Source organism: Rhineura floridana, chromosome 2 (assembly GCF_030035675.1).
Source record: "Rhineura floridana isolate rRhiFlo1 chromosome 2, rRhiFlo1.hap2, whole genome shotgun sequence".
Classification (NCBI taxonomy): Eukaryota; Metazoa; Chordata; class Lepidosauria; order Squamata; family Rhineuridae; genus Rhineura; species Rhineura floridana.
In genome coordinates this window covers 183358680-183371651 of record NC_084481.1, presented here as the reverse complement: position 1 = coordinate 183371651, position 12972 = coordinate 183358680, and the positions used below count along the sequence as shown (strand labels likewise).

At 40.3% G+C, this 12972-nt stretch overlaps 1 protein-coding gene across 9 annotated transcripts in view; it reads right to left on the bottom strand.

The window, feature by feature from the left end:
- The window catches only part of NUBPL (NUBP iron-sulfur cluster assembly factor, mitochondrial), an 84617-nt gene extending 71868 nt beyond the window's left edge, over nucleotides 1-12749 (bottom strand). The window contains exons 1-4 of one of the 9 annotated variants that reach the window (XM_061611596.1): nucleotides 12645-12749; nucleotides 11882-11968; nucleotides 8076-8223; nucleotides 5564-5598 (exon numbers count right to left, since the gene is read on the bottom strand). In XM_061611596.1, the coding sequence (XP_061467580.1) occupies nucleotides 5564-5598; nucleotides 8076-8223; nucleotides 11882-11959 (261 nt within the window). In that variant the 5' untranslated portion in view covers nucleotides 11960-11968; nucleotides 12645-12749. Of the gene's footprint in view, nucleotides 1-5563; nucleotides 5599-8075; nucleotides 8224-8458; nucleotides 8575-8773; nucleotides 9096-11881; nucleotides 12115-12167; nucleotides 12283-12644 lie in introns of those variants that run through there. The other 8 variants (XM_061611597.1, XR_009760712.1, XM_061611600.1 and 5 more) reach the window with 8 other exon arrangements.
- Nucleotides 12750-12972: the final 223 nt, after the last annotated feature.

Below are 12972 nucleotides of genomic sequence, written 5' to 3'. Positions count from 1 at the left end.
TCTCAACCTCTCTAACACCCCCTCCTAAACCTTCTAAACACCACCTCCAGATTCAACTGTCATTCTTCCATTTATACTCCCAGCCGTTCAAACGCTCAGCCAATCATCCAGCATTCTACTGCTCATGTACTCCCCCCTCCTCTTTCACTCCACTTATCATATGTCTTCTATATAAACAGCACTTACCATATTTACAATATAATCAGAAACATCACAAACCCCCATAACAGATTTAGTGGATGCACCAGGGGAGGAGAGGGAAGTTACGTGGAGCAAGCTTAAATCCTTGTGCTGACAAAATGCAGTAGTTGGATACTGCCCAGTATAACAAAAACCTAAAATAATTAAGATCCAGTTCAGTATGTATGAATGTGATTGCACCTTAAGACACTCCAGTGTATTCCAGGCAAGCTGAAATGTGTAAGCCTAATACTAAACATATGGCCCTGAAAAACAGGCAAAATAAGAATATTAGCGATAGTACCTGAAACCGCATAATGACTCCAATGCTGGCTGCCATTCGGAAATATCAGCAAGCCCTTTCCATTAGACAGATAAAGAAAAGCTCATATCTGCAGCAGAACCCCCAAGAATGTAATTTCAGGAAAGAGAAAGCAAAGCCTGAGACCAGGCTAAATTCACCACAAGTTAAGTATCTATAGTTTTCCAATTTCCCAATAACACTTCGTTTATCTTTAAAAAATGATGGTGCAGTATTTAGAAAGGTTAAAAATGCTACATTTCTATGCACAATACATTCTAGGCCAAGGGTAGGGAATCTGCAGCACTCCACATGTTATTGTTCTTCAACTCCCATCAGCAGGGCCAATGGTCAGGGATGATGGTAGCTGGATCCATTTCAGTCTGGTTTCAGGCCTGGTTTTGGCACGGAAACAGCCTTGGTCGCCCTGTATGATGACCTTTGTCGGGAGAGAGACAGGGGGAGTGCGACTCTGTTGATTCTTCTTGATCTCTCAGCAGCTTTCGATACTATTGACCATGGTATCCTTTTGGGAAGACTGGCTGAGTTGGGAGTGGGAGGGACTGCATGGCGGTGGTTCTGCTCCTACTTGGCGGGTCGGCTCCAGATGGTGGTGCTTGGGGAACATTGCTCGGCACCCTCAACTGTCCAGTATGGGGTTCCACAGGGGTCAGTTCTGTCCCCTATGCTGTTCAACATCTACATGAAACGGTTGGGTTTGGTCATCCAGAGCTTTGGAGTGCGTTGCCATCAGTATGCTGATGACATCCAGCTCTATTTCTCCTTTTCATCCTCTTCAGGTGAGGCTGTCAATGTGCTGAACCGGTGCCTGGCTGCGACAATGGACTGGATGAGGGCTAATAAACTGAGGCTCAATCCAGACAAGACTGAGATGCTGCTAGTGGGTAGTTCTTCTGACCAGATGGTGGATGTCCAACCTGTTCTGAATGGGGTTGCACTCTCCCTGAAGGAGCAGGTTCATAGCTTGGGGGTTCTCCTAGAACCATCTCTGTCACTTGAGGCTCAGACAACCTCGGTGGCACGGAGTGCCTTCTACCAACTTCGGCTGGTGGCCCAGCTGCGCCCCTATCTGGACAGGGATAACCTGGCTTCAGTTGTCCATGCTCTGGTAACCTCCAAATTAGATTACTGCAATGCACTCTATGTGGGGCTGCCTTTGAAGATGGTTTGGAAACTGCAGCTTGTGCAAAATGCAGCAGCCAGATTGGTAACAGGGACCAGATGGTCCGAACATATAAAACCGATTCTGGCCCGCTTGCATTGTCTGCCTGTATGTTTCCAAGCTCCATTCAAGGTGCTGGCTTTAACCTATAAAGCCTTACACGGCTTGGGACCACAATACCTGATGGAACGCCTCTCCCGATACAAACCCACCCGTACACTACATTCAGGATCAAAGGCCCTCCTCTGGGTGCCTACTCCAAGGGAAGCTGGGAGGGTGGCAACAAGGGAGAGGACCTTCTCAGTAGTGGCCCACAAATTATGGAATGATCTTCCTGACGAGGTGTGCCTGGCGCCATCACTATTATCTTTTCGGCGCCAGGTCAAGACTTTCCTCTTCTCCCATGCATTTTAGCATGAGTTTTTAAATTGTTTTAAATTGTGTTTTAAAAGATGTGTTTTAAATTTGTATATTTGTTTTTAATGTTTTTAGTTACTGTAAACCGCCCAGACAGTTGTGAAAGCAACAAACAGAACTTCACTCAAGCTTGCTCTGGATCCCTATAAGGATTCCGTTAATCACCTAAAAATATATATGAATGTAATTGTGATTAACCAAACAGAGGTTTTCGTTGTATGAACAAAACGTTTCAGCTTCCACCTTCATCAGCTGCTAAAATACAAATGCTATTACCAAGGTGGCAGTTATAGAGCTTTGAGGATGGTGTGTGTGTGTGTATATATATATATATATATATATATATATATATATATATATATATATATATATATATATATATATATATATATATATAAAATAAATGAATATATATAAATAAATAAATGGTAGCTGTAGTCCAGCAACATCCACAGGTTCCCCATTCCTGTTGTAGGTTCTTTCAGATTCACATCTTCTCCTCATTAGCACTGGTACTTCAAATGTCTTTGCGACCAAAATTAAGAATTCACACTGATGCACAAGATCCACTTCAGGTTTTGAACAAATCTAGTATTTCTAAACCTTTCTAAATACGGCACCATCATTTTTTAAAGATAAACAAAGGCAACTCTATAACCTCAATTTACCTTGCATATTATTAGTTGGTTGAAATATAATTACAGGGCAAGCAACAAACGAAGAACCTTGCAGCACCTTAAAGGCTAACACATTTATTGTGGTATAAGTTTTCATGGACTATCCTGAGTTGCAGAGGTGTGTGCGCGTTTTTTTGGGGGGGGGGCAGGGAGGAATTGTAAACAGTGAAGTCAAAAGAAAGATAAGGGTTCTAAATCCCAGAGGACACCTACACAAAGGGTGGCAGGCAGGAATTCTTTCCCAACAAGTGGAATGCGATGAAGCCAACAAGGATGCAACAGAGAGAGTGGTGGCCAACAGGCTCCTATGTGATGGTAATTATGGGGAAGTGAGGGGGAACGACTGAAAAGAGCTAGCATTATCTCCTACGAGAATAGTGATTTGCCTAGTTTCCACACCCTGTACCATTCTACTCCATGCCCCTCATTTATCATGCAGACCTTTGTGATCTGCAAGTACTTGGGAATTACAACATCACCATATGTTCTTAAAAACACTGTTTTAATAAGATAATGAGGTTTTATTCGAGGGGTGCAGAAGCGGAACTACCGCATATACATCTGCTGTGAACTAAGATGATTCTTTGTTTGCTACTTTGCTAAACCTATTGTATCACCATCTTAAATTGCACCCCCTGCAATACCACTTGGCATTAATTATGAAATGTTTTCTATGCAGTGTTTGAGAACTTGCCAGGTGACTCCTATTAGTGTCAATCAAGCAATTAATTCCAATACACTGACTTTAAAAATGTACTTCTGTATCAAATATTAATGCAACATAGGTTACTCTCAAGTGCTGTTTCCCCTCATTCTCCCTTTTTTTCCAGTCCTTGAAAACCTGACAGATGATCAAGAACTTTTCACTGGTAAATTCACATTCTGTACTTTAATCTTGATTTGACACCTTCATTTTAATATTAGGTATATTTGCTGTAAATATTTCACATTCCAAAAACATTTTGGATTCATTCACATGGATTTTGTATTATTTCCTTAAATGCCAGCAAGGGATATTATGACCACTGAACTTTTCCTTGACTGAATGTTCTCCCCCCTCTCTTCCACCCCACCTCCTAAATCTGTTCTGGGGTTTCTCCCAACCCTAGAGCAGATTTGGGGATGGTGCAGGGCACGCACTGGGGGAGGACAGGGGGGAATCCCTTGCGCTACTTGAAGACGTTTTGCTAGCATAACACAGGAGTTTAGTTGAATACCACCCTTAGAGACTTAGCTATGAACCAGAAATCTCCAATTTAAATCTCATCTCTTGCCTATTTCACATATTCAGTTGATGAGTAAGCCAGTGTTTTATTTATTTATTTATTTATTTATTTATTTTATTTGTATCCCACCCTTCCTCCTAGCAGGAGCCCAGGGCGGCAAACAAGGCACTAAAAACACTTTAAAACATCATAAAAACAAATCTTAAAATACATTAAAACAAAACAGCGTTAAAAACATTTTAAAAACTTTTTAAAAAGGTTAAAAATATTATTAAAAACATATTAAGCAAATCTGACACAGAGACAGTTTAGTGGCTAGAGTGTTGGTGGTGGGAGACCAAGCTTCAAATCCCCTCAGCCATGAAGCTCACTGGGTGACCTTGGACCAGTCACTGTCTCTTAGCCTAACCTACCTCACAGGATTGTTATGAGGATAAAATGAGGAAGGGGGCAATCAAGTATGCCATCTTGAGCTCCTTGAAATAAAGATGGGATATAAGTGTAAAACTAAATAACTGAAATAAAATAGCACAGCAAGATCACAACTTCTAACTCCATTATTGACTTATATGTACATACAAGGAAGGCATGAAACAGCCTAAGAGCGTACACAGTGGGTTTGGAGGGGATTGTAAAAAAATGAGGTGCCAGTACTCATACCTTCATAAAAGTGCTGTGATTGCCAGCACAAAATGGTTGCCATGGGCAGCCAAAAAGAGATGCTGGTACTCTGTACCAGTGAGTAACATCACAAAAAAAGCACTGAGTGTTCAAAAGTTTTGTCCACGGGATTATGGCCCCTAGAACAGTCAAGGTCTATTACATGGACAAAGCCTACCATACAGCTTGTAGATATGGGATCTTTTACACCTTCTCCTGAACATATGACTGGAGCAGCTGCGGAGTCAGCAGCTGCGATCCCACTTCCCCTGTATGCCTATTTGGCTGAACATGTAAAAGGGACTTGTGCCGAAGTGGTCTTAAGCAAGTTGGTATCTCTCAGCCTCAACCCTAATTAACTGTAGAATTGGGTTTCTGTAAGGATTTTCTGATGCAATGTACATGAACTGCTTTGAACTCTCAAAAATGTAATATTATGATTTATAGTTATAGTATAGCTATATTTTACAAATATACTTCAACAAACACATAAATAAGTGAGTCTAGCAATCATTTCATAGTGAATTTTGCCCATAGAAAATGATTTAACTTTAATTCAAGTTGACTACAAAACACACATGTGCATCCTGAGATTAATCTCTTTAACTTTAAAACTTAAAAAAAACAGGCAACTTTAAAAACACACAGATTTTCCCACCCATGATTTTACTCCAAGCGTGAAAAGCACAAGGAGTGTCCAAGAGATTTAGCATCACAGTGAAGAATCATCATTTCCTTTTTTTTTTTTTTTTTAAGATTCTTAATGGCAAACATGCTGGGGGGAAAGTGTCTACTCTCAACTTTATTATCTGAATCCACCTACTGAAATTAAGTCCATTATTTTGTTCCCCCCAGAAGCAACATTTTTAAACATCTGTGACTAAAGGTCAATTATTAAGATGGTTAAATAGTTACTTACCGAATCATTTGTTGCCAGCGCAAGGGCTACATTTACTGGAAAGAGGGGCACGCATACAAAAAAAAAAAAAAGAACAGCACAAAAATTAGCAGAACCAACCTCTTAGAAGTGAGATTACTTCCAAGAAAAAATAACCCCCCAACTCCAGATCATTTATGAATAAGTAAAATAGCACAAATCCTAATACAACCCATTGGGACACCTCAGGGCATAATTTCCTTTAGAATGAAAATTATGTATCCCTATCTCCCTACTTCCAGGTTTCTTACATCAGCTACTGATCCACAAGAGAACTATCTTCCTAAATCATAATAGCTATCTGAAGAGTTTGTTTGGAAGTGTATGAAATCCACTGTTTTTCTTTTTCTACTCAGTTCATCTCAAGCCTTTAGTATGTCTCAAAAAAGTGTACTATTTGCACAGTATTTATAATCTACGTGTGATATACACACCTACCTGTCAAGAGTTCCTTGAGAAGTATATATCTTTCTTTTCCCCACCTTCCCTTTCCAAAATACTTGTTATCAAGAAGGTTCAAACATCAAACTAAAACACAACTTCAGATACCAATAATGCTGCAATGGACAACAGTCAGTCTGCATGGTAGTGTTTGATCTTTCTACTGAACTATTTCCTCAGTTTGGTAGATAAGATTCTAGAGAATACTCAAATCATTACAAATCTGCAAACAGACAAGCATAATAGGCAAGGCATACATTTCTATCTGCTTTAAATGGCAGCAGCACATTAAGATCAGCAACTTCTGGGAGCATATAAGAGTGGTGTGCACTAGGGAAAGGACCTTCTTCGCAGTGATCTCACATCTTTGGGATACCTGACTATCTGGGGTCCAGCAGACCTTGTTGCAACAGGCCTTTCAGAAAAATCTGAAGACGCACCTCTTTTCCTTAGTCTTACTTTGAGATGTTCCTGTTGAGCTATTGTTGGTTTTAGCTGCATTTTGTTATTGACTGTTAATATTTTTGATCTGACTGTTTTACTGTTTACTGCTGGCTTTATTTATTAATTTACACAAAGTATTTTGTTGCATATTTTCCCTTGTAAGCTGTCTTGAGGGCTTTTTTACCTTTAAAGATGGCCTAACAATATTTTAAATAAAATATAAATAATAAAATAGGAATAGGCTTCTGAGAAATCTACTATTAGAAGGCATTATTCTGTTCTTTAACTTTAAATACATACTTAACATTTTAGGAGAATATGCCATGCCAGACCACTAGTCTGGATTTAAATGAATTCAGTCTATGAATACAAGAATATATAGCTCTTGCTTTCACTGATTAAACATTGCCATCTCCTAGTAACATAACTTTAACATATATCATACAGTTCACACTCCCATACTGATAACTGTTCATTACTGTAGCTTGTTTACTTGTTACAGTAGACTACTGAAGGAATAAATTCAGTTTTCACCTTTCTGTACTCACAATAAGTGAACATATCCACAGTTCTCTGTCTAGTGATTATGGGTTGCTGACAACTTTGTTTATACTAACATCTTTTAACAAAAAAAATATCAGTCACTGACAATCCTAAAAATGCATTTCATTTTTCTCTGCTGTCAACCATGAATGGTCTGCCTGTGAAACAGCAATTAACAGAAAAGATGCAGGTCTCAGTGGATTCATTGGGACTTATTTCTGAGAAGACATGCATAGGATTGCACTGTAGACTTTTTAATTTACTGTCGAAATCGAGCCAAGAGCTTAAAATTATTTCACCATCATAATAACTTGAATTTTAATGAAGAGCTACTTTCATCTTAAATTTTGTGACAAAATGATGGATTTTAGATTAAACAGTTTTAGTTTAGTACATGTTGACTCAGATATAAATTCCACTGTGTGCAATGCAGCTTACTCCCAGGCTAGCATGCGGGTACCACTGCACACCCTTAGATTGGCAAAACCATCAAAACATTGAATATGAGTAAATCAACAAGAAACCACTCTTTAAGCTAATAAAAAGGAAGTTTTAAAGTATCAGAAAATGAACACTAGTTTTATTAGGGTCTCTAGTTTTTTAGTGTTATCTAGTCCTTCTAACTCTATTTTGCCTAAATAAAAAAAAATGACAACTCGTTCACCTTCTACAAACACTGAAATACAAGTAGTTCTGCAGGCAAATGGACCCACTCAATAGAATGTGAGAATAATTTCTCAAATGTAGCTCTTATATCCCAATATAATTCTTGCACTAGTTTCAGCTGTGTGCATTCCAAGCTGTACCTAGTTCATAGCAAGAAGAAAATTCTGCTTATCTCAGATTTCATACTGAACAGCACTTTTAAAAAAGGATTTTCAAATTAAATTAAAATTAAATAAGCTTTTAAGATCTACTATATATGTATGTCGCTAGAACACGGATAAGAACTTGATATACATTTGCCCTATTAAAATGTGTCATTTACTAATTACTATCCACAGACTTATATCAACAAGCAAATTTAAGGGAATAGTATACTGAATAAAACACACAGAAGACTTACCAGCAGTTGTTGACTTTCCAACACCTCCTTTGCCAGAAGCTATAACCAATACTTGCTTAACTCCTTGAATTGGTTTTTGCTTTGGAAGTCCTTTAGCCATGATTCTACTACGCTTTTCTTTGAGGACATCATCATTTGCATTTGATGACTTCAAAAACAAAAAAATAAGAAAGTGTTAATATAAACTGTTTTAATACACCAAGTTCTGTAGCTTATTAAAATTTGAATAAAATAGAGCAAAACCTTTAACAACTGCCTCTCCTGTTAAAAATTATTGACAACTGTCTTTAGCATTGGCTGGAATTCAGCAAGACTGCAATATATCAAGCATGACACTAATGAAATGTGTAAAATTACAACTGAGCATAACTCAGAAAGCTCACAATTTTTTCCAGGTTTGCAGCCATTAAGTGTATTAGCCTTAAGGGATTACCAGCCATTAATAACGTTTCAAATCCTCGAATTTAAACATCAAAATCTCCTGAGTGGCGTCTCTGAAGCAAAAAAAATCTATTCAAGATTTGAAGGCAACAGCTTATATATCAAAGGCATGATTCAGTCGCAAAACAGTTAAAACAATAGAGGAGACGCGCAGAGAGGCACTTCTAGGTCCCAACGGAAATGGATACTGCCGAGTCGGAAGTACCTCTTCGGCAATGACAGGGGACCCAAACAGGTCCCAGGATTTGATAATCTACCTGCGTAGAGAGCGAAGTCGCTGCGGCATTAAGCCCGTTGGGTTCTGCTAGTCTTTGTCCGTAGAAACCAGGAAGACAGGAAAGTCCTAGGCTGATAGTTGAGAAGGCAAATCTCGTTGGGGCTCCGCAGCGACAACAGCAAAGATTCTTCGGAGACAGCTATAATTCTTAAAGAGACAGCAGCCTCCTGACAAGTTTCATACTGGCTAGTGATGAGATAGGTTCTCTTCTTCTCTGTGATCGGGAGGAAAGGGTGGCACTGCAAACGATCTTAGATTCTGTACTACAACCACTGAATCTTTCAATCTATGTATACTTTGTGTTCCTTCCTAAGCTACATAGAGTAGACCAACTTCTAGTGATGCTCTCGACTACTTGTCTATGTGCTCTTTTTTTCTTTCCCCCAGGATCTTCAGGAGGCAAGATAACTTCCTTTATGCCTTGTCTGTCATTGGAATCGTCACTGCCTAATTTGGTGACACTGTGAACAGACCCGGTCCCACAGCAAAGCACATTCTTTAGTTGCAAGCTTTCTTCTTGCACTTCTCCTAAGTGTAAGAGGAATGCTTGCAATTAAGGAATATAGGGTACTTTACAGTGTGATTGGGTCTGTTCACAGAGCATGGGATATGTCATAAAAGAAGGCAATACATATGAGGAACAGTAGATAATGAAAATCTGTGTGTGCAAAAGAAAGCAAGTAAAACACATATGGCTTAGTGACAGCAGAACTTACAGTGAGGTGAGGTGTAGATAGAATTATTTGCTATTTAAAGAGGAGGGAAAGTGAGAACGGGAGGCAGTGATGAAAACCCTGAGAGATGTATGTGGAACAGAAAATATGGACAAATGCCTCCATGCAAGTATGTGAAAGAATTACACTGCAGATGGTGTATATGTATGTACTTGCATGGACTCTTTATATGTAAATATGGCTTCTAGATGGTGGTGCAAGAAGTAATTGGAGAAGTAAAAGTAAAGATTAGTATGATAAACTAATGGTGATATATCTGTTAATGAGTAGAATGTAAAAAAACCACCCTTCTTTTGGAAGCACATAAATATCACTGAAACCAACCCCACTGCCACCCATTAAAAATGTATTGTGCAGTGCAACTTTTAAGGCAATTTAGGGAAAAGGTACCAGAGACAAACATGCGCTGGAAAATGGAACAGACCAAGCAATTTCAGAAGAAAATCATCCTGTGCTTTATAGATTACAGCAAAGCCTTTGATTATGTAAATCATAAAAAAACTATGAAATACTTTAAAAGAAATGGGGGTGCCACAACGTCTGATTGTCCTGATGCACAACCTATACTCTGAACGAGAGGCTACTGTAAGGACAGAATATAGAGAAAATGAATGGTTCCCAGCCAGAAAAGGGGTGACATAGGGATGTATTTTGTCACCCTATTAGTTTAATCTATATGCAGAACATATCATACGAAAAGTGGCATTGGACCAAGATGAAAGAGGTGTGAAAATTGGAGGGAGAAACATCAATAATTTAAGATACGCAGACGATACCATAGTACTAGCAGAAACCAGCAATGATTTGAAACAAATGCTGATGAAAGTTAAAGAGGAAAGCACAAAAGCAGGACTACAGCTGAACATCAAAAAGACTAAACTAATGACAACAGAAGATTTATATAACTTTAAAGTTGACAATGAGGACATTGAACTTGTCAAGGATGATCAATACCTTGGCACAGTCATTAACCAAAATGGAAACAATAGTCAAGAAATCAGAAGAAGGCTAGGACTGGGGAGGGCAGCTATGAGAGAACTAGAAAAGGTCCTCAAATGCCAAGATGTATCACTGAACACTAAAGTCAGGATCATTCAGACCATGGTATTCCCAATCTCTATGTATGGATGTGAAAGTTGGACAGTGAAAAAAGCAGATAAATAAAAAAATCAACTCATTTGAAAGGTGGTGTTGGAGGAGAGCTTTGCAGATACCATGGACCATGAAAAAGACAAATAATTGGGTGTTAGAACAAATTAAGCCAGAGCTATCACTAGAACCTAAAATGATGAAACTGAGGGTATCACACTTTGGACACATGCGAAGACATAATTCACTAGAAAAGACAATAAAATACTGGGAAAAACAGAAGAGAGTAGAAAAAGAGGAAGGGAAAACAAGAGATGGATTGATTCCATAAAGGAAGCCACAGACCTGAACTTACAAGATCTGAACAGAATGATTTATAACACGCTATTGGAGGTCGCTTGTTCATAGGGTCGCCATAAGTCGTAATCGACTTGAAGGCACATAACAATAAGTGGGGTTGCATATTCTGTTTTTAAATTTGAATTAACTCCTTTTATGTATGTATGAAACAATGACATATACACAAGATGATTATTAGAAAGCTAATGACATACATCTAAGATTTGTACATTCAAGTAACAGTAAATAGCAATGGAACTCCTTTATCAACTGCTAAGCAGATATGAAGGAATGCACACTAATGTATTATACATCAGACAGCCAAGGGCACAAAGCCAATATGGCCTTGTTATATTTGCACACTTGAGGGTTAAAATAATCTTACAAAGTTCGTTTGTCACAGTAAGGAAATACTTTAATGATCAGCCAAAGTACTATGAAGAATTAAGTGCTTTGAAGTAATAGGCTTCCATTACACTTGAGATACTACATCATTTGAAATTCTTATTTAGAATTAAAGGCAGATGATTCCTGGCCTTGGAAATGATTATTGGGAACAATAGTATCTAGGCTAACCCACATCAGAGAAAATTCTTATTAAGAAAAGCACTAATAAAAGCACAGGCTCCTTGAATATGCTTATGGGGAACAATTCTATCTAGGCTAATTACCTGAGCCCACAATTACAATAGAGGCCAGGCACCAATGGGATTTCACAGCCCATACAAACGACTATTTAGTAGCCCCCATAAGTTAGAAACATAATATATCGGAAGCATCCCGCAGGCATGCCTAAGCACAAGGGGAAAGAGGAAGAAATAACAGAGGCCGTCCTACTCCACAACGCATTTTTTACGTCCCAAAGCTTCCTCTCCAGTCTCCCCCAAGAGTCCTAACTGAAACATGGCTCTTCGCGTGTCACTTACCCGAAAGCGGACGGAGAAAACCGAGTTCACGGCTCCACCCCAGCCAGGCCGGAGCCATTGCAAGGCTGTTCTCGTCATTACGTTATCCTGCGGAAAAAAGTTGCAGCGCTGAAGCACAAGCTCGGGTCACCATTGCAGCCCACCCCCGCTGCTGAGCGCCTGCAAATAGTCCTCCTTAGCCACGCCTCAGTCCAGCCCCCTTTCCTCCAAGGAAAGCGGTGTGGGCTCAGCGGAGAGGGGGAGGCCGTAAACAAGCGAAAAATGCGGCTTATCGGTTTTTACAGACCTGGTCTTTAGCATCTGTTTAGGCTGATGTAATTAGTATTGTTCTGAGTTTGCGTACAGGCGGATTAACCCCGTGCAGAGGCAAGCGTTCAGGGCTAATGTCACGTTGGGCAGCTGCCGCGACCCTCTCCCGCCGCGACCCTCTCCCGCCGCGACCCTCTCCCGCCGCCCTCCATCCCAAGAGGGCCCGCTGATGCTAATCGGTGGCCAGCAGTTGTTGAAGTACAGCAGCCCATGGAAGGGGTGGGCTAGTCCACAGCAACACCTCTTATCCCTCAAGCTTGGAGAGCAAGTGGGATAGGGCTGGTTTGGTTTCTGTCGCCCAGGAAAACAAGCAAGGAATGGCGACCGCTGCCTCTAAACGTTTGTCTGCCCTCTCGCTCGGGCATGTGCAGAAATGAAGGAGTAAGCCTACTGTTCAGCCCAGAGAGAAAGCACAGGTGAGCAAGAAACAGTGAGCGCTCCCGGCTCTACCTACTTAACCCCCCCCCTCGGTCTCTGGGCACACATTGGGGATAAGTGCAGCTCTCCAAAGAGACAGAGCAGGAGGGCTCAGACGAACTCGCTGACGCATGAAAAACACACGCGAGGGTCGTGGGGGCTGGTGATCATTGGGACTGGTAGGGCGGAAGGCAGGAAGGCTAACAATAGGCGGAAGCCAGCCAATTACAGGCAGGGCCAAACAGTTCTAATTTTGCCCCATCCCCACTGAGTTCTGCAAGGGCAACACGGAGACTAAGGAGGAAGCTGACAGGCGGTGCCACCCCCTGGATAAGGCTCGAAAGTAAGAGGGCAGGCATGCAGGG